The 20,956-nt window shown below is 56.2% G+C and overlaps 1 protein-coding gene across 2 annotated transcripts; it reads left to right on the top strand.

The window, feature by feature from the left end:
• The first annotated feature begins 428 nt into the window (after positions 1-428).
• Positions 429-20,646, top strand: PLP1 (proteolipid protein 1). Of its 2 annotated transcripts, none has more exons than XM_006137447.5 (7): positions 429-583; positions 10,703-10,889; positions 12,295-12,556; positions 15,105-15,273; positions 16,125-16,198; positions 17,729-17,794; positions 18,490-20,646. In XM_006137447.5, exons 1-7 carry the CDS (start codon positions 580-582, stop codon positions 18,559-18,561), a joined length of 834 nt encoding a protein of 277 aa, XP_006137509.1. In that variant the 5' UTR covers positions 429-579; the 3' UTR covers positions 18,562-20,646. The 2 variants fall into 2 exon arrangements, with proteins under 2 accessions (XP_006137509.1, XP_006137510.1); XM_006137448.5 differs by having other exon boundaries at positions 12,295-12,451.
• The last annotated feature ends 310 nt before the right edge of the window (positions 20,647-20,956 follow it).

Raw genomic sequence — 20,956 nt, forward strand, 5'->3', positions numbered from 1 at the left:
AGAGTTTCCCAAAAGCACGGACTTTGCTGCAGAGCTGCCTGATCTGCCCAGGCGAAGGGGCCAGCGTGCCGGCTTTCTGGCAGCAGGGAAACGCACCGACCTGTGGCAGAGAGAAGTGGGCAGCCTGAGGCATCAGGGTACGAACAGGGGCAGCCCGTCCATATAGGCGAACTAGGCAGTCGCCCAGGGCGCCAAGCTAAATGGGGCTCCAAATGGTTTTGCGATATCATTGAGGGGTTTGGAGGGGGGGCACCGATTGCATGGCTCGCCTAGGGTGCCAGTTGCTGGCAGCTCGTCTAGGGCCACCCCTGGGTATGACCGAGCTACCCTGGAGCAGAGGGAGTAGCTCTCATGAGGGGGAGGGAGAGGGGAGGGAGAATGGGAGGAGGGGGAGGAGAAAAGGGTGGTCTGTCCCTTTAAGGGGGCTGGCTGTCAATCAGAAAGTCCTTTTCTTTGGGAGAGGAGGCCAGAGATATTCAGAGAGCAAAAGTAAAGCGAAGAGAGAGGATTTGTTCGGGCTGAACAAAGAGAGGCACAAAAGGGAAGGCGGTGAGAGGGACTTGACTGAGCCCAGACACAATGGGTGAGTATGAGAGGAACTTTCCAAACTTTCAAACTAACACAAAAGGGATTTTTTAAATCAAAGATTTGGGGGGGGGTGCTAATTCTGGTGTTATATTTGCTCTAAACTTCCCTTCCCCGCACGCTGGTGGGACTTTAAGGGCCTTGGATCAGCAAGTGCCTGGAGTGTCCCAGCCAGGTGCCAGGCTGTAACTGACAATGGGTGCCATCCTGCCAGAAGCCTGGAGCCACGGTGCCCTCCCGTGTCCAACTTAGCCCGGTCTGTTACTCATCTGTGGCAGGTGCAGACCAAGGAGCTGACACTAGTAGGCAGCTCCTTGGCGGGACAAGACAGGGGCAGCCGGTCAGAGGGAAGCTGCCAGAGGTGGGATCTGCCTCCCAGCGTGGAAAGGAAATCCTGCTGGTGTTGTGGGACGGTGAATAGCTGCCCCGTGGCAGTGGTCGGAATGGGATCTCTGTTTAAAGCTGAATTATGCATCCATTTGGAATCCATGTGCACAGATCGGCTTGGAAACCAGCCTGCCGATCCCAGGGCCGGGGCGGCTCCGTGGGGCTGATATGAAATCGTCTGAGCCAGAGAGTCCTGCCAATGTTAGTGTCCTTGTCGGTTCACTCTCAAAGTCCCCGGTGTGCGTGCGATGTGCTCGGTGGGGTCAGCAGCGCTTTCATGTAGCCGGCACTTTGTAAGACACAGAACCCTTCCCAGATCATGTCCCTGGCCAAGCCCCCCGCTTCCCCCCCCCCCCCCGCCAGAAGGGTTCCCTCAAACTTTCTCCACCCATGTGCAGAATAAATTTTGTCACGTGTACAAAGGCATGTGCAGATGTGCACCACCAGATGAAACGTGCTGCCAGCTGTGGGAGGCTGTGGGCGTGCTGCTAATCAGCTGGGCAGCACCTGATCTCTGCTAATCTCTCCTGGGCAGCCACCCATGTGCTTGGCTTATGAGGAACCCCAGTGGGTTCCATGCTCCGAGAGACCCACTGCTTTGGCTCCTGCCCTCCCCCTTCCTGGGGGCTGGCTCAGCAATGATGTGACCCCAGTGCCTCCGACTCCCTGAGTCCTCACGAGCTGGCTCCGTTCCTGGAGCTGCTTTCAGGCCAGGTGCAGGGGCCTGTGCAGGACTGCCAGGCAGGGAGGCACTGGAGGGAGATCTCTGGGATGCAGGGGGATACTGTGGATTTCTGCTGCCAGGAGACTGGTATGGAGCAGACCTCGTCAGTTCTGCGTGGGTCTGTGCCCTGCCGACGGGCCTTCTGACCTGTGAGGCAGGAGGACAGCAGGAGAGACCAGCCAGCGGGGAATACGGGGCTGGAGGACAGCAGGAGAGACCAGCCAGCGGGGAATACGGGGCTGGAGGACAGCAGGAGAGACCAGCCAGTGGGGAATACGGGGCTGGAGGACAGCAGGAGAGACCAGCCAGGGGGGAATACGGGGCTGGAGGACAGCAGGAGAGACCAGCCAGCGGGGAATACGGGGCTGGAGGACATCAGGAGAGACCAGCCAGGGGGGAATACGGGGCTGGAGGACATCAGGAGAGACCAGGCAGCGGGGAATACGGGGCTGGAGGACATCAGGAGAGACCAGCCAGCGGGGAATACGGGGCTGGAGGACATCAGGAGAGACCAGGCAGCGGGGAATACGGGGCTGGAGGACAGCAGGAGAGACCAGCCAGGGGGGAATATGGGGCTGGAGGACAGCAGGAGAGACCAGCCAGTGGGGAATACGGGGCTGGAGGACAGCAGGAGAGACCAGCCAGCGGGGAATACGGGGCTGGAGGACATCAGGAGAGATCAGCCAGCGGGGAATACGGGGCTGGAGGACAGCAGGAGAGACCAGCCAGCGGGGAATACGGGGTAGCTATACAGCTGTCACAGGGTCTGAGAACAGCTTGTGTGGAGCAGTCCTGAGCTTGCTTTAACCTTGCCTCTGCCTCCAGCGGGGGCCACACAGGCCTGCCTGGGACCTTGGCTAGTGACTTGCAGGGCTGGCGGCGCGCTGCTCCAGGAGCCAAACTAGCTGGGTTAACGCTTCCGCAGGTAGGTCCCCGTGAGCTGCAGTCACACCCCTGCACATCAGTGTAGACCGGTGGGGTGAGCCGGTGACCCCTTTCGCACAGCGAGCCGCGGAGCGTCATCCCCCCCCCATTGATTCAAAACACTTTTCAGACATTTAACACTATTATAAATCCTGGAGGCAAAGTGGGGTGGAGGGTGAGCTCATGACCCCCCCCCCAGTAGTACGGTAGTAACTTCTTGATCCTAAGGGGACCCCACCCCTGGTCCAGACAAACCCACAGTGATTAAATTGTATATCTTTAGGGAGGTGACATGGTGTGGTGATTAATACACACAGCCGGGAACCTAGAATTCCAATCCCCGCTAGGCGCCTAATGTGTGGTGTGATATTGGGCACACAACTGTGCGTCCCGTGCCTCAGTTTCCCCTCTGGGTCACAGGGATGATGACAATGTGCCTGCCTCACAGGGCTGTGCTGTGAGTTCATTCAAGGCTGGAAGGTGCTTTGAGGGCCTCCGAAGAAATGTGCTATCTAATTAGGACGTGCGATTGTCACAGGTCTATACGGATCCCAGTGTGTTGCACACGGCCAGCTAGGCAGATGGTCACTTTAGACCTCCGACCCCACACTTATATGCAGCCACTTCTGGGGCAAAACACGGCAGCTGTCTCACTAGTGCACAGCAATTCATAGGGCGGGCAGCCACGGTTTGGGTATTTCGTGGAAATCCCGGTGCAGGGGCAGGATTAAGGCAAGGAATTCTCATTTGCACAGTCAGCCTTTCCAGCATCGATTTGATGGTTTAAAACCGGCTCTGATTTTGGATGCAATATTAGTAATTTCCTGTGCCTGGCCGTTGCGCTGAGCTGTGTCTGAGTACAGGGGCCATTTCCTTGGCAACCGGACAAGATGCTTCATTCTGGGGATAACCGGGCAGGTGACGGTTTGCTCAGAACGTAGAGCGTTGGATGTGGGGGGGGGGGGAGTTCCAGAGTGGGGTTGGGGGCAGGCTTGATTGGTGGCTCTGAGGGAGGAGACAGCGGGAAAACACCTGGCTGGTGCCCCAGGCATTCCTGGACCAAGCCCCTGGACACTGGTCTGAGTCCAGCCAGGTGCAGAACTGGTCAGAATTCCCAGCCTCTGGCTTGCCTGTGGTGCCAGGGGCCCGGGGGGGGGGGGGGGGTAGCCATGAGACATTGCTGATGCCCCGTTAATAACACGCAATTTCTGCCCTCTCTGAACTGCAGCCAGGGGGTGTTGGAGAACCAGCCAGCCGACGACAGCCCCGCCTCCCTGGAGCTCTGCCCACAGCTCCCCTAAAGCCAGGCCTGCCCCGGGGCACCCCGCTGGAGTGGCAGTCCAATGCCCAGGCTGCGCTATTGGCATCGTCCCAGAGGCCCTGGGCATGTGGCAGGCTGGGATTTCCAGCTGCTGGCCCCGAGAGCGGCAGAGCCCCCGGCAGGGCCTGCGGGCAGAGGCCAGCTCTCTTCCCCCCTCTCCCTGCTCCTCCCACACCGCAGCCGGCCCGGGGCTGCCTCTTGAGGGTCCCTGGTCTGCTCGGAGCAACAGGGATAGAGAGGGGAGCCTGGGGGCTCCGTCGGGGGGGCGAGTAACTTGCCTGTGGAGAGCTGCCCCCCTCCCCCAGGAGACAGGCCGGGATGCCCTGGGAGTAATCTGGGCTGGGGGGGCATCTGCCCCATGGCTGGTCTCCGCTGAAAGGACCTGCTGTCTGTTGCCGGTGCTCAGGGGGCCGGGGGACGAGAGCTCCAGTTGCTGCGTAAGGGGTCAGCCCAGGGCGGCGTGAGGCTTGTGTGGCTGGGCAGAGCCCCCCCGAGGTGGCTTTGTGCCTTTTTAACCTTAGCCAGTAACGCCAGGAGCCTGGGCAGCCCTGGGGTCTGGCCCCGCTGGGGGAGGGCTGCCCTGGAGAAGCCAGGCTCCCGGAGCCCAGCACCGGCCCGCCGCTGGAGGCTGTGGGGGGCTGCCTGGGGGCCCACAGAAGAGGCTTTGTCCCGACGGGGGATCTGTGGGCCTCTGAGGCCCTTGTTTGTCGCTGGCACCTCCTGGCAATGTGCAGTTACCTCACTGCGCTGCACCCCCGCCCGGTGCCAGCCCGGGCTGGGCTCGCATACTGGGCCTTTCAGCACCCACCAGCTCCCTCAAAGGCAGCACTGTGGGGGGGCGCTCTCGGGGTGGGAGGGGGGCGGGGGAGAGGCCGGGGGGGCTGCCCGGCCGAGGATGGGAGGGTCTGTGGCTTGGAGAGACGGGGCTCCCCGTTCAATGGCTCATCCTGTTGTTTTGCCCCTATTGTTCTGCCCCATTTGTCAGCTGGGCCGAGGGACAAGGCCGGGGATTGTGCTCAGACAAGGGCTCTTTCTCTCGCTCCCTTGCAAGGAGCCCGCCCCGCCTCCCTGCACTTGTGTCCCAGATTCCCGCCTCCATTCAGCATGCGGCACACCACTGTTCCCACAGCCCCGCGCCAGGGGGGCAAGGAGACAGCCAGGCAGCCCCGGGGCGGGCCGGGCCCTGGGACGAGAGGTCCCCAAGAACAGCCACTTCTGTAGCCGGGTGGTGTGGACACCAGCTTCAGTCCCTGGCTCACGCCTGGGAGCTGGCTGGGTCGCTGGATCACGCCTGGGAGCTGGCTGGGTCGCTGGATCACGCCTGGGAGCTGGCTGGGTCCCTGAGCTCCCGCCGCTGGCTGAAACAAAGGAAAACCTAAGCCTGCAACCTGCCTCCAAGATTGGGACTTTCAGCCACCCCCAAAGCATCTTCCCTCTATTGCACTGTTATTGGAGATTAAAGCCACGTTTCCACATTTCCCTCTCCCCAAAGCTGCCCCTGCGGTCAGCGCCCTGCCCCCACCCTGGACAGACTCTGCCGAGAGTCAAAAGAGTGTCTGGGCCTCTCACTTCCCAGAGGGGGGTCCCTCCTCTGATGGCCGGTGGGGTAGCCCGGCCGTGTTTTGTGACTAGCCAGCAGGAGAGCTGATTTGAGGCTCCTGGGCTGGCCAGCCAGCCTCCCCGTCACATGCCAAACACAGAAGACAGGAGGGAACGATTCTCTTGTTTCCCTGCTGCACTGGCTAGTCAGGACAGGCCTGGTCCAGCAAAGCACATGCCCGGCGCTCGCTGTGTGTCTGAATCCCCCCCCCCCACCGGGATTTAAGCACATGCTTAAGGCTCCAGGCCTAGGGGCCCTTTCCGAACAGGGAGGCCCCCCGACTTGCAGCCTGTCGTACTTTTCTGGGTGTCCTGCTGCTCTTCCATGCACCACGTCTCCTGAAAGGCGATTGCTTCTTGCATGTGGCTCAGGCTGCAAGGAGCTCTCCAAAATTCACCTCTTAGCCAATCCCAAACTCTGGGGACGGAGCAGCCTCATGCCTCCAGTCCTTCTCCCAGGCCAGTTCAGGCGTGTTCCTTACAGTGTTGGTTCCAGGCTGCCTCTCACCATCCAGGGGATGGGGCTTCCGCCACCTCCCGCAGGGCTGTAGCCCACTACCTAGTGCCTTGGAGAACTGCATCTGGGGCTTCCAGTCTGTAGTATCCTAAATTCCGTTCCTTTTCCGTCCAGCTCTCCCAGCTGTACCCAAGAGTTTAGGCTGAGATTGTCAGAGGTGAGGTATCCAAATCCCATTCGGGATCAATAGGAACTTGGTGCCTAACTCCTATAGTCCCCTTGACGCGCTGACCCTTTGCTAGGAAAAAGGGACAATAGAATCCTAGAACAATAGGACGGGAAGGGACCTCGAGAGTCATCGAGTCCACCCCCTGCCCTCATGGCAGGACCCAGCACTGCCTAGACCATCCCTGACAGGTGTCTGTCCAGCCTGCTCTGAAATATCTCCAGGGATGGGGATTCCACAACCCCCCTGGGCAATTTACTCCAGTGTTTAACCACCCTGACGACATTTTTCCTACTGTCCAACCTAAACCTCCCTTGCTGCAGTTTAAGCCCATTGCTTCTTGTTCTATCCTCAGAGGCCAAGGAGAACAACTTTTTCCCTCCTCCTTGTAACACCCTTCTAGGTACTTGAAAGCTGCTTGCGTCCCCCCTCAGTCTTCTTTTCTGAACTAAACAAGCCCAGTTCTTTCCATGGTCCCTCATAGCTCGTGTTCTCTGGACCTATAGAGGGACAGAGCGCAGCGAGGGATGGCCGGCAGTGTCTCTGCTTAGGAGAGATGTTACTGGCTGTTAGTGAGGTGGATCAGACTGTGGCCTGCTTGTCTCCTTACTCTCCCAATTTCCCGGCTGGGTGGGCTAAGCCACTTAGGCACCATGGTGGAGGCTGAGTTGAATCAGTGAATGCAGGATCAGGCCCACGGTCAGTGGCTCCCTGTCCTTCACAGTAGCCATTGGAGAGGACGTGGAAATAGGCACTCGGGCCGCTCGGCTGGGGCAGGGGAGAACTTTCGTGGAGTCTGACGTGGACAGGCAGATGGCACGTTTCCCAATGGATCCCCTTCCATCGTGCGCGCACCCCCAGACCTGCTGCAGAGTCCCCTGCCAGCCTTAAGTCACACACAGAGGAGACCCAGGCTCCTGTCCATGTAACTGTACAGGCCCTATGCAGCCACCAGCACGTGCTGCCGCCCGACGTGTCGGTTCCAGCCCTCTGGTAACCGAATAGTCCGCCCATTGTTCCTGTTTGTCCCCTGCCCCTGCAGAGTGCAGCGGAGAATACACAGGCTGGCAAGGGAAGAACAAAGCCCCCACTGTCCTCAGTGCCATGAAGAGATCAGTACAGGCTGTAACCTTGCACTGGAGGGGAGGGGGGTACAGGGCTGCCTGTGACCCAGTGGCTCTTATGGGCCATTCTTCAGGCAACCAGAAAACCATTGTAGGGCTGAGCAGGGAGGGAAGTGGGCGTTGGAAAATTCCCCGCTGCACATTCATGGTAGGGAGGCGGCCGAGATCAGTGGGTGTTGTCTGGACGAATCTTCTTCTTTATTAAAACCCATCAGGCTTGTGTGTGTTCACCCCAGACCCAGCTGCAGCAGGGGCGGGAGCTATGTCAAAACTGCCTGCACTCTGAGAAAGCTCCAGCCATGTTCACAGGGAGGAGCTCTCACCGAAAGAGCAGGGGAAGCGAGGAGGCAGGGAACCAGGTCGCTGCTTCCGGCACGTGTGATTTTGCCAGGAAGCAGGTCGTTTCAGCTGGGGTTGGAGTTTGTCTCGGGTTTACTGGTTGTTTTCACTGTTAGAGGCAGGTGCAAACAGGAACTCCGGAATCAAACACCTGCCCAGATTCCGAACCAAATGTGTAGGGGGCCTTCATCTGTTGATGGGGCAAAACCAAACCTCAGCCTGCCACGCCTGAATTTTCCACTGGTGAGAACTCAGGCCCGGACTCCATCTTGTACCTGAGCCAGTTTAAACCTGTAGATTAAGGGCCTGGGTGTCAGAAGAGCGCCGCACCTTCAGCTGAAGCCACTGAGAGCTGCAGGCAGGTGGCCCTTCTGAAAACCAAGCCCCCAAGTCTAGTCCTCCCACTTGCTAGCTGTTGTATACACCACTGCAGAGCAGCTGTTCTCCGGAGGGTGGGGGTTAGGGGAGTGTCTAGACTGCAGGGTGTTTTTGGAAAAACAACTGTTTTTCCGAATCTTCACCTAAGTCCACGCTGCTATTGCGTTCTTTTGAAAGAAAAATCAAAAGGACGCAGAAGTTTTGCCCACATCGGTAAACCTCATTCTACGAGGAAGAAGCCTTTTCTGAAAGAGGTTTTTCGGAAATGACCTGGAGGAGGGGATGGATTGCACCCTCAGCAAGTTTGCAGATGACACTAAGCTGGGGGAGAGGTAGATACACGCTGGAGGGCAGGGATAGGGTCCAGAGTGACCTGGACAGATTAGAGAATTGGGCCAAAAGAAATCTGATGAGTTTCAACAAGGAAAAGTGTAGAGTCCTGCACTTGGGACGGAAGAATCCCAAGCATTGTTGCAGGCTGGGGTCCAGCTGGCTAAGTAGCAGTTCTGCAGAAAAGGATCTAGGGATTACAGTGGATGAGAAGCTGGAGATGAGTCAACAGGGCGCCCTTGTAGCCAAGAAGGCTAATGGCATATTAGGGTGCATTAGGAGGAGCATTGCCAGCAGATCCAGAGATGTCATTATTCCCCTTTATTCGGCTCTGGTGAGGCCACATCTGGAATATTATGTCCAATTCTGGCCCCCCACTATAGAAAGGATGTGGACGCATTGAAGAGGGTCCAGTGGAGGGCAACCAAAATGATTAGGGGGCCAGAGCACATGGCCTATGAGGAGAGACTGAGGGATTTGGGTTTGTTTAGTCTGCAGAAAAGAAGAGAGAGGGGGGATTTGATAGCAGCCTTCAACTTCCTGAAGGGAGGTTCTAAAGAGGCTGGAGAGAGGCTGTTCTCAGTGGTGACTGATGACAGAACAAGGAGCAATGGTCTCAAGTTACAGTGGGGGAGGTCTAGGTTGGATATTAGGAAAAACTATTTCCCTAGGCGGGTGGGGAAGCACTGGGATGGGTTCCCTAGGGAGGGGCTGGAATCTCTATCCCTAGAGGTTTTTAAGTCTCGGCTTGACAAAGCCCTGGCTGGGTTGATTTAGTTGGGACTGGTCCTGCCTTGGGCAGAGGGCTGGACTTGACCTTCTGAGGTCTCTTCCAACCCGAGGATTCTATGATTCTATGAAAAAGGCGTGTGTGGATGGGGAAGAGGGAGTTTTTTCGAAAGAAGAGGCCTCCAGGAAAAACCACAGGTGCCCTGGTGGCCACTCTGTCCATAGTAATCACAACTGAAATGTGAGATAACGTCCATTCAGCGTGGACGCTGTCTTTTGAAAAAGCAGATGGCTTTTTCGATGTGCTTTGGCAGTGTGGACACGGTTTTGGAAGACGTTTTTTCAGAAGATCTCTTCCGGAAAAGCTTCTTTCGAAAGAAGCCTGAAGTCTAGCTGTACCCTGGGACTGCACCTACAACCTCAGCCCCGGGGTGCAGGTTCACGTGGAGGCTCAGCGTGACTGTCTAAGTTAACAGCCTCGGTTTTATTCACACTTCCTGCTGAGTGATGGTGCGGGCTTAGACCTGCAGGCAACCCGAAGAAGGATACTGACGTCTGATGGTCTTTTGCCCACTATTCATATTGGGTGGCTCCGGATGTAATAAGGACAAGGTGCCAAAGGCACCCATCTCCCATTGCGTTGATGGGAATGAGGATTTGAGCCAAGGTACCGGCTGTATCAAAAGGATTCTTTCTCTCTTTGTCTCTGGGTCGGTGGGCTAGGCACAGGGCTTGTGTCTGTCTAGGAGGTGAGAACTCTCCCCGCTGTGATTTTGTTGCTTGTCCGTCGTGGGTAGACGGGGGTAGGGGGTGCTGGCGGTGGTGCCCTCTAGCTGAAATTCGCCCCAGCATGAGGCTTATCAAGCCATATCGAACTGCAGTCGAGGCTTTCGTAAGAGAGAGGCAGTGCATAAATTTGGCGCTCAGCTCTGCACGAGGCCAGCACTACCCTGCCCCTTCAGCGCCAACATTAAAAAATCATGCGTTAAAAAAAAGTTCTCATCCGTCCCAACAGCTCCCATTATTCACATAGGAAGTCCCGTTAACATCTCCAGTGTCTCTCTCTCCCCGGGACAGGTTGTTCACATTTTGCTCTCTCGGCTTGGGCCCCCAATGGAGACTGGTCAGTTTCACGGGTGTTGCTAATCAGTTTCATTTCTGGGTGCTTTCATTCCCATGCAGAGGAGGTGCACAGAGGGCACCATGTCCAATCTAGTGAACCCAGGAGGGGCTCAGACGGTATGATGGGGGAAAACAGGAGCAGTACAAACACTGGAGAAGAGTTAGATATTCGCTTCTCCGATCTGGCTTTCTCACCGCACCCCGTTACTGCAGTGTCCCTGCAGCTGCGCTTGGCTCTCTCGCCCTGCGGACGGATGTTTGTATTTTCCTTCAAGTTGTGAAAACCATTGTATCCTAGTAGGTTATTGAAGCCTCCCTTAGTTCCCACCCTGTGTTAGGTTTAATTAACAAACTTTTCACAGGACAGGGGAATGGGCCTGCAAGCCCCCTGAGAGCGCCCCGCCCCTTAGGAATGACGGCCGCGCTCGGTGATCCAGATGTCTTTCTTCCTCCCAAGGTTGGTTAGAGTGCTGCGCAAGATGTCTCATAGGAGCGCCCTTTGCTTCGCTGGTGGCCACTGGGCTGTGTTTCTTTGGGGTAGCGCTGTTCTGCGGCTGTGGGCATGAAGCACTCACTGGCACCGAGCGGCTAATTGAGACCTACTTCTCCAAAAACTACCAGGACTATGAGTATCTCATCGACGTGTGAGTATCCCTCTTCTCCTGCTCTACACACCGATGCCCTTTGCCGGGTTTCTCTTCCTGCCACACCTCTCCCCCCCCCCCCCCAGCTTTGGAGGGCTGCACAGGACTCCTGCAGAACCCAGCACCACTCCACCGTCGCTCCACCGAGCTGTCCTGGCCATTCCAGTGAGAATGAGATTGCCAGGATCAGAAGCTGGTTTTCTTGCTGGGGTGCGCAGAGCACTAACCACTAGGCAGCAGGGCCGGCAGTGCAGTGAGTCCACATTCTGGTAAACAGAGTCCAACGGGACTAGTGGGGTGGGGTGCGTAGCATGAGACGCCTGGACGTGGCTTCGTTTTCGGAGGGTTGATCACGACTCCTCCAGGATTCTCACACTGGGTGCCCCAAATCACTAGTCCGTCAGAAACTCTTAAAACTCCTGGGCAATTACACGCCGTCACCTGTTGGCCACCTTTGCGCCCGGTTGGGAACCAGCCCCGATCTCTTCCAGGTTCGCCGCCTGTCTTGGTATCCCCATGCGGCTGGATTGGGAAACGGGGCCACGATCCATGTCTATGGGGTCACCGATGGGCTGATGCTTACACAGGCGGCCAGATGGTTCCTTCAGCCCCATGGGAAGCATCGGCCCCTTGACATGTCTCTGGGCTTGTCGTTCCTTCGGCCCCGTTCACCAACGACCCCCGGAGATCCTGGGGCCGGATTTGCCTTGGCGTAGGGGAGTTCCACCAGCACCGACTTGGCCCAGGGGCCCTTCCCGGCCAGCCTCCGGAGGCTGCCGCGTGCTCTCCCTGCCTACAGGGGACCCTTCTTCCTCTTGTGTTTTTCACACGTGTTTTCTGTCTGACCCTTGCTAGGTCCAGTGGATATAGTGTCGGATCCTCCGCTCGCGGTAGGTATGGAGAACGCGGGGCAGCCAGACTTGCCGGGCAGAGCAGGTCTTGCTGCCCTCGATTTGCCACGCTCTCTGCCTGGCTTTAAACACAGGCATGGCACCAGGTGTCTCCTTTTCTCCTTCCCTGCTGCGCCGCCCATAAGCCATGGAGGCAGATGCTTTCCCCTACTTCCCAGCTGGCCATTTGCTTTGGATCTTCCTCCCCCCCCTAGCCCAGACCCTCCTTTGCCCCGTTCGAGGTAGCTTCCCCGACTGCGGTAGCCCCATCCTGGAGCGGAGGGGGAGCGGCAGGGACCAGAGCTAGCGTCTCTCAGGTTCTAGGTAAGTCCTGAGGAGCTTGGCCGGCCTTGGCTGTGTCTGTCCTGGGCGGGGACTAGCAGCTCCCAGGCAAGAGTCTCTGTGCGGCGCATCAGAGGGTTGGAAGGGGGAGAGCTGCGACGAGGGTTAAAAGTTTGTTTTTCTCTCCCTCCCTCCCCCTCTTCGGCTCTGTCTCTTCCCTGTGTCCCCTCCAGGATCCACGCCTTCCAATATGTCATCTATGGAACGGCCTCTTTCTTCTTCCTCTACGGGGCCCTCCTTCTGGCCGAGGGCTTCTACACCACGGGGGCCGTCCGGCAGATCTTCGGCGACTACAAGACCACCATCTGCGGCAAGGGCCTCAGCGCTACGGTAACAGGGGGCCAGAAGGGGAGGGGTTCCCGAGGCCACCATCAAGCTCACGCTTTGGAGCGGGTGTGTCAGTGTTTGGGCAAATGGCTAGGACATCCCGACAAGGTGATCTTAACCAGGGTTTGGCACTAATTCACGTGACTGGCACCCTCGCGCAGGGACTGACGGGCATGAGACTGTAGCCCTGTTCCAGCCGGCTGACGGGCTCCGGCGGGGTCGCGGACCCACGGTGGGGGGAGGAACAGCTCCGCTGATGCGTGGCATGGACAAGGAAAGCGCACCCAGCCGCCCAGTGTGGCCAGAGGCACCCCTCGCCGCCGGGGGGCCTAACCAGCTGCTACGCCTCCTGCCGCCGCTGCTCTCCTCTTGTTTCTTAACCCCTTCCTCTCCCTTATCCCCCCCCCCCCCATGCGAGCCCTCCCCTGCGTCTCTTTGCCAGAGGGGGCGCTTTCACTCCAATGTTTAAGCAAAAAGCATTTTGTTTGAAGCCGGTGGAGTTCGCTGGCCCCTGCCGGGGGCCCGTCCCCACAAGGCAATCAGGCCAGGGCTTAGCCGGGGTTACTGTCGATCAGTTTTGTATTGCAATGCAGGCTCAGAGCAGGGCCACTGTGCTGGGTGGGGGCATAATCCCAAGATGCTCCCCGCCCCGAAGTGCGTACTGTGCGTTGGGCTTGGGCAGTGATCTGGCGGGGGAAGGGGCGGGGGGCTCAGATGTTATTCAGGGCCCAATAAGGAATGGGTCTTGTATCATTCCTGCGCTGGCCGCTGGCAGTCCTCCGCTCAAAGGCAGGGGGGCTCTGGCAAGCTGCCTCCACCGATGGTCTCCACTGCGGCTACTGACTACGAGTCACGCCTAGGACTTTAACAGGGTTCCAAAAAGAGCTAGATGGATTCATGGAGGTTCGGTCCATCGAAGGCTGTTAGCCAGGATGGGCAGGGACGGTGCCCCTGGCCTCTGTGTGTCTGGAAGTGGGTGACAGGGAGGGATCACGTGGGGATTACCTGTTGTGTTCCCTCCCCTGGGGCACCTGGCATTGGCCACGGTCGGCAGACAGGACACTGGGCTGGATGGACCGTTGGTCTGACCCAGGCTGGCCGTTCTTGTGCCTTGCACATTTGGGGGTCGCAAGTTATAGGGTTGGTCACTTTGGGTCACCTTAAAAGGGTCTGATTTTCAGAAAAGGTTAAGAACGTAAGAACGGACGGGGTCAGACCGAAGGTCCATCTAGCCCAGGATCCTGTCTGCCCACAGTGGCCAGCGCCAGATGCCTCAAAGGGTATGAACAGAACAGGGAATCATCCAGTGATCCATCCCCTGTCACCCATTCCCAGTCTCTGACAAACAGAGGCTAGAGACACCATTCCTACCCATCCTGGCTAATAGCAATTAATGGACCTGTCCTCCATGAATTTATCTAGCTATTTTTTTAACCCTGTGAACTTCACAAAGTCCTCTGGCGAGGAGTTCCACGGGTTGACGGTGCGTTGTGTGAAGGAGTACTCTCTTCTCTGAAAGCCAGGCCCCTCTGTGGTGTCTCCAACTGGATGTCCAAAATCAGTAGCCACTTTTCAAAACCTTGGCCGCAGTGAAACTCCAAGCGGTGTCCGGAGGCAGGGAGATCAGGCGGCGCTCTGCAGTTAGAAGGAGAGTTTTCTAGCTTGACATTCAAACAAATTGTTTCTTGTTTAAACATCTAACATGAAGCCAATCCGGCAGCAGATGCCAGCAGTTCTCTGGGAGCCTGATCCCACACGGGGCTTGAGAAACTGAGAGTTGAGACTAGGTTTATGAGGATCGGGCCCTCTGACAGCATCTTGCAGGTGTGATTAGACCCAGCGCTGCCCTGTACGCCTCCATGCCACATTCAATTCTTCACCCGCAATGCCCAGCTTGCAGAAATGGCAGCGGGTGCTCCTGGCTGGGGAGAGCTGAGCAGAACGGATGCAGTTTCCTTTTACGATCATTTATCTTGCACCTCAGGGGCCAGATTTTCAACAGTGGGCGGATGCAACTGCGCATGCTGGTTTGCCCGAGCCCTGCCGATGCCCCAAGTGCAGTTAGCCCCTGCACGGAAGGCTGCCCGAGGCCCAGGTGTGCCCATCGGGGAATTGCAGGCACAGATTCCCAAGGTGTGTGTCCACACATCAAAGCCTGGCACATGCCTGGGGGGAGAAATACTGCCCTGGCCAGTTATGTACCGAGAGATCAATCCTCACCCAGTTGGATTGGTCCTGCCTTGGCAGGGGGCTGGACTTGATGACCTCCTGAGGCCTCTTCCAGCGCTATGATTCTATGACTAGGGATCAGCACGTACGACTTCACCAGGTGCATGCACCTGTGCGCAGTTGCGCCTGCCTGGCTTTGAAAATTTGGCTCCACCTAACTATTTGGCTCCTGTGTGAGTGGCTAGTGCCAGGTGTGCGTCTGTGCGCAGCTCAGTCTTGGCGCACGTGTACAGACGCAAACACCCGGCATCCCTGGGACAGGCGGGCAGCTGCCCCGGCGGGTTTGCTGGAGGCGCTGGGTGGAGATGGGAGCATCGCATCGCATGGCAGGCTGCTTGCAGCGCTCCAGTCTCATGCTCTCGTGTCGGAAGGCTCCGGCAGATCATTAACCCTTTTCCTGCCATCTTGCTTGTCTCGACCATTTCAGTTTGTGGGCGTGACCTATGCCCTGACCATCCTCTGGCTCCTGGTGTTTGCCTGCTCCGCCGTGCCCGTCTACATTTACTTCAATACCTGGACAACGTGCCAATCCATTGCCTTCCCCAGCAAGACCTCTGCCAGCATAGGCACGCTGTGTGCTGATGCCAGGATGTACGGTGAGCTGGGATTGCTTCTCTCTCCTAAGCACCAGTGAGATCTGGGGGTCATTGAAATCAGTGGCAAGACGCCCACGGACTCCAACAGCCCCCGGATTTGGCTTTGCATTCTACACAGCCTTCAAGAAAAGCCGGTGATGGGGCAGGGGGTATGAGCAGAGCCCTCTGGGAGGGGTCAGCAGGGTCTCGGGGAGGACGATGGAACAGAACAGACGGGCAGATACAGCAGAATTTGGTGGGAGGCGCTTGCTGCTAGAGATCGCCCACGCGGAGGGTTTGTTTGCACTGCAACCCGATGTGGCTGCAGCTTATAGAATCCTAGAACTCTAGACCTGTGGGGGGGGACACACCTCGAGAGGTCATCGAGTCCAATCCCCTGCCCTCACGGCAGGACCAAGCACCTGCTACATCATCCTGATAGATCCTGCTCTTCAATATCTCCAGGGATGGGCATTCCACAGCTTCCCCTGGGCAATTTATTCCAGTGCTTCACCACCCTGCTAGGAAGTTTTTCCCAATGTCCAACCTAACCCCGCTTGTGTAGACATCTGGTAGCACAGCTCCGGCTGGCACAACAGCCTGCTCTGCAGTGTGGGCCACACAACCGAGTAGTCGCTCAGGCTACAGTGCATGCTGCTGCTGCTTCTCCGTGCCAGGAGCCCTGCCAATCATGACAGCCTGTACTGGCAGTGTGTTCGTCCCGCTAGAGCAGAAGGCCCCTCTGGCCACGTAACCGACCTGTCTTCTCCATGGAGCAAAACATAGGGGACAAAACAGAGCCGGGTTTCTGGTGCCCCCTGTGGAGCTGCACTTGGTTTGCCCTGGATGACTTTTGTGTCTCGTGGATGTAGGTGTCCTCCCATGGAACGCGTTCCCAGGAAAGGTGTGCGGCTCCAACCTCCTGTCCATCTGTAAGACCCCCGAGGTGAGTGCCCTGCAAGGTGTCAGCAGCCACCCGGTCTCAGCAGGCACCGGGATCCGGAGAGGCCGCGCTGGAGATCTCGGTGCCAGGAGCTGATGTGGGTGGCATTATGAATTGGTGTGACGCTAGGGCTGGTGAGAATTTCGGTAAGGGCTTTGAGGCAGGGAGCGTGGCCCTTCTGTGTGTGGAGAGCGCAGGGCCCCGCTTGGCTGCTATCACTATTGAAATGGTAAATTAACATCCCGTGAAGTCACAGCTCAGTGGGCAGTGGGCTACAAGCTGGGTGTGCTCGCAGAATCAGTGAGCCTTGTTCTCCTTTCGCTCACACCACGAAACTCCTTGAAAGTCAACGGGTTACAACACAGGAACGGCCCGACTGGGTCTGGACAAAGGTCCGTCTAGCCCAGTGTCCTGTCTGCCCACAGTGGCCAATGCCAGATGTCCCAGAAGGAATGAACAGCACAGGGAGTCATCAAATGATTCCTCTCCTGTCATCCATTCCTCTGGCAGAGGCTAGGAACACCATTCCTACCCATCCTAGCTAATAAGTAATTTGAACCCTGTTAAAGTCCTGGCCTTCACAACATCCTCTGGCAAGGAGTTCCGCAGGTTGACTGTGCGCTACATGAAGAAAAACTTTTTTGTTTGTTTTAAACCTGCTTCCTATTAATTTCATTTGGTGACCCCTAGTTCTTATGGGAACAAGTTTTAAATCATTTTTCCTTATTCACTTTTTCCACAACAGTCATGATTGAATATTCCTCTATCGTATCCCCCCCTTAGTCTCCTCTTTTCTAAGCTGAATATCCCTTCATATGGCATTTGTTCCAAACCCCTCATCTTTTTTGTTGCCCTTTTCGGAACCTTTTGCAATGGTGCGAGAGAGACCAGAATCAGGCCCAGTGAGCTTAGAGAAGATGACACAACCTGGTTTAATGTCCACGCAGCAGCATAGGTGCTGTGGGTTCACAGCCTCGCTCTGAAGGGACGAAGATACAAATTTGTTCAGGTCAGAGCTGGGTTGTTTTAGATGAACAGGGCAGCGAAGCCTAAAACCATGAATGTGAACAGCACAGATGGTGAATTATTGAGAAGACAGCCCAAGGTTAACTAGGAGGTAGCCATGTTGTTATAGTGCAGAGGTCTACTGTTGGAAACATCAACCGAGAGCACGTCCATGTGTGGTACACCTCTGTCCCCCCTCCCTGTGGTACCTGAGCCACTTTCAGTATCCCGATGAGGTAGGGACAGCCCATTATCCCCATTTTACAGATGACAGTCGAGGCACAGAGAATAAGTGATTTGTATGTGGTTACAAAGGAAGGAGCGGAAGGACTTGCGCCCAGCAGACCCTCATGCCCATCACTGCCCATGCTGCTGGGACTGTAGCTGGCCTCTCATTGGCTGGCTCCAGAGATCCAGTCTGACTTTGTGAAGAAAGGCCCGTTTGTGGCTACTTGGAGGAAACCCCCTTTGTCTCTGCTGTCGGGGAAACATCTGTAAACGGTGGCTCATGGTGTCATTTCCTTGCAGTTCCAAATGACCTTCCACCTGTTTATTGCCGCATTCGTTGGTGCTGCAGCCACCCTGGTGTCTCTGGTGAGTCAATGCTCCGCCTAAACCTTCTTTTCCCGTCCTAAGAGTCACTGTTGGGAGGCAAGATCGCGAAAGCCAGGCAGCGGGGAGACGAGAAACTCACTTCACACGGAGCGCCTGGTTATTTCCTCCTGGCTCGTTAGAACAGGGCCATGGTTTTTAGAACCAAGAAGGCAGCAGGAGTTGCGGCTGGAAAGGGGGATCATAAGGAGAGGTAGAGAGCGTCACAGGCTTCAAGATGATAGGCTTGGATGTGACCATTTGGCCTGAGTAGTCCATTCTCCTGCAACAAGCAGGAGCTGAATTGTATGCAGCCGTTCCCTGAACACCTCACGTAACGTGCACTTCATCAGGGACAGTCCGTGCTGTTGTTTTTGCAGCAGTATTACTGGGGAATGGGCTGCTGAAACTACTGGGAAAATTGACGGTGCCTTGGTAAGCTTATTGTTGGTCCAACCAAAAAAAAAAAAGGTGTCCAAAAAGCCTGGAGAACAGTGATTGACGGGTGTTCAGAAGGTCATCTCAGGTGTCCTGGAGGGAGGTGGCCAACCAGTTGGGAAGGGGATGGAGTAGGGGATGGCTTCGCTGAGGTCCATGGATTTACCCCCTCCGGGGTTTGGCCCAGCCCTGCTTTGTTGTGAACAGAACGTTTGTTTGACTCTTCCCGTTTCTCACTCGATTTTCCGTCCCCCCCACAGCTCACTTACATGATTGCTGCGACTTACAACTTTGCCGTCCTCAAACTCATGGGCCGAGGCACAAAGTTCTAGGCTGCCGGAGGGAGTGGAGCTAGCCGAAATGCCCTTTTCCCTCTAACCACGAGGCTTTAACAATGCAGCCAGCCCACACCAGGCCTCCGACTCTAATGCCACCTTCACCGCTGACTCCCCCTCCATCCCCTCGACGAGCGTAACAAGGGCAGAGAGACCGCCAACGATGGATACACCCTCATGCACTTTTCTCTCTGGGCACGTCGGTAGCTCTGTGGCTCCGCGGCAAGTGGGGCCGGCAATTGGGAAAGCCCCAACGAAGAGGGTTTCCTGCCAGGCCAAAATCAGGATAAAGCAGACGTGGGATTCGTACGGTCCCCAACTTTCCACCATTTTCTAGGGTTAGGAACGAGCCTTTCTGCTTCTGGGAGGCAGGAATCAAAGTCAGTTGCTCTCCTATGAGGGAGGAGGATACTGCTTGCTGCACAGAGGGAGAAGGAAGTCGTCTGGCCCGGGTTCCATCGCTATAGACTCTCCTTGTTACAAAAGACACAGTCCTCGCTTCCATCTTCATTCCGCAGATGGAGGAGAAGAGGACTTTTTCATGGTAAAGAAAGAGAATTTACCCTCCTCTGCCTGCTGTAGCCAGAGTACTAGGGGTTTAGAGCAAGGATCTTCCCAAAGCGGGGAGAGAGCACAGACCCCTTGCTAGTCTTCCTTAACCCAGCCCACCCTACTTAAAGCATAAAGGAGCTTGGTGTCTGTAGACAAATGGGACTCTTGGTCTTACACCTCAACAGAAATAGGGTTAGAACGGTCTCCGCCTTGCACGGGACTCACTCCCCATGTGCCCTGCTGCAGGAGACCAGCTTGGCCTAGAGGGACTTCTCAGACCAGTGGCCTGAGTGTGTAAGCCAGACGGGTCCCTTTTGTAGACACGGGATAACTCTTTGGACTGTATGTCTTTGCGTGTCTTTTCTCTTGTAACCAGCTGTGCACATTGAACTCTGGCACACCTTCACAATGGTGCTCCTCTCCTCGGGTGACGTTTGCTTCCGTGATGCTCTGTAAATCGAAGATCTTGATTTGTTTCTGCGCCGTGTCAAATTTCACCTCTTCCTCGCACCCACCCGCTCCCTGTTCCTCAGGGGTTTCCCGGGAGCCAGGCTGTCTATTTTAAAAGTGGCCAACACTTAAAAAAATTCCGTGTCTCCTTTTGAGCCAGTCATTCAGAAGGCAAATAAATAAACGAGTAAGGGGGCAAAGCGTGCTCTGCACGGCTGGATTTGCATGGTCGTTAAATACGGCCATTTCTGAGCAAATCAAAACCCTCCAGCTTCCAATTAGGTCTTTCTCACTGGGCAAGTTGAGGAGCCAACGTCTGTCTATGCAGAATGTGATTTCAGTGTTTTCCCTTTTCGCTGGCGACACCAGGATGGGGGGAAAGGGTTGGATTAGTGCAACGTGCTGAAGAGAGGGGATGGTCCCTCCTTTCTAGAAGCTCTCAGTGATCACACGACCACAGCAGCCCACAGAGAGGGAGGGAGGAGCCCGTGTCTGCTGAAAACGCCTGTTTCCAGCCTTTCCCCTTCTGGTTTTATGAACTCCAGGAAGAGGCGTTTGGCTTGGTGTTTATCGAAGAATCTACTTGCAGCCTGCGGGGTTCCGGCAGTGGTTTCAGTGCGGGTGTGGGTCAGCAAGCAGGCCTACCACGCAGGGAGCATGGGGCGTTTTTGCCACCACATATGATGAAGTAGATTAGTTAGGCTCCCAGGGTACATGGGTTTGGGGAGGGGATGGGATGAAAGGGGGTAGGGCGGACGGGGGTGGGAGGAAACCAGTCAAGATCAGGAAAATGGCATCTTGTATTTTGTATTGATTTAATAACATAACAAATAACCAACCCCCTCTCCCGCCACCCCCTCTCCCTTCCCCAGGACCCCAAACGCACATCACACACACACACACACACACACACACACACACGCAAGTTAATCAACTGAAAGTGTTTCCTTCCATTCTGCTCTAGAATTTCAACCTTTTAACCAATAAAAAGGAGCAAGTTTGGAGAGACTTGTCTTACAAGGTGTATTTTATCAAATTAAAGGAAATAAATTAAAATTAAGACCGTTCTGAACACGCTTGTCTGCCTGTTTGTCTGGGCTGGCCTCCGGGAGATTGCTTCCTGATGACCTTGCTTTGATACTAATTCTTTGGGGTTATACTTCCTGGGGGGGCGGGCGGAGAGTCTTGGGGCCCCACCCTATATATGGCCGTGCCAGGCCGCTTCCTGGCCAAGCCAGAAGCTGGAGCTGGACAGGGAGCCAGGGCCCCTAGTGCTGCTGAGTTGAAGCGGGCTAAGAGCAGCCCCCAGCTTGTAACCCCCATGCCCCAACGGGTACCCCTGGCCTAGGCATGTGGACGTGCCATAGCTCCCCAAAGGCTTGCTAGGGCT

Source organism: Pelodiscus sinensis, chromosome 13 (assembly GCF_052426305.1).
Source record: "Pelodiscus sinensis isolate ZL-2025 chromosome 13, ASM5242630v1, whole genome shotgun sequence".
Classification (NCBI taxonomy): domain Eukaryota; kingdom Metazoa; phylum Chordata; order Testudines; family Trionychidae; genus Pelodiscus; species Pelodiscus sinensis.

Bases quoted from the DNA above. Each gene is read 5' to 3' on its own strand.
- PLP1 (XM_006137447.5), top strand. The intron at 12,557-15,104 runs GTGATCTTAACC...CGACCATTTCAG, and splicing joins GGCTAGGACATCCCGACAAG to TTTGTGGGCGTGACCTATGC. The intron at 16,199-17,728 runs GTGAGTGCCCTG...ATTTCCTTGCAG, and splicing joins CCATCTGTAAGACCCCCGAG to TTCCAAATGACCTTCCACCT.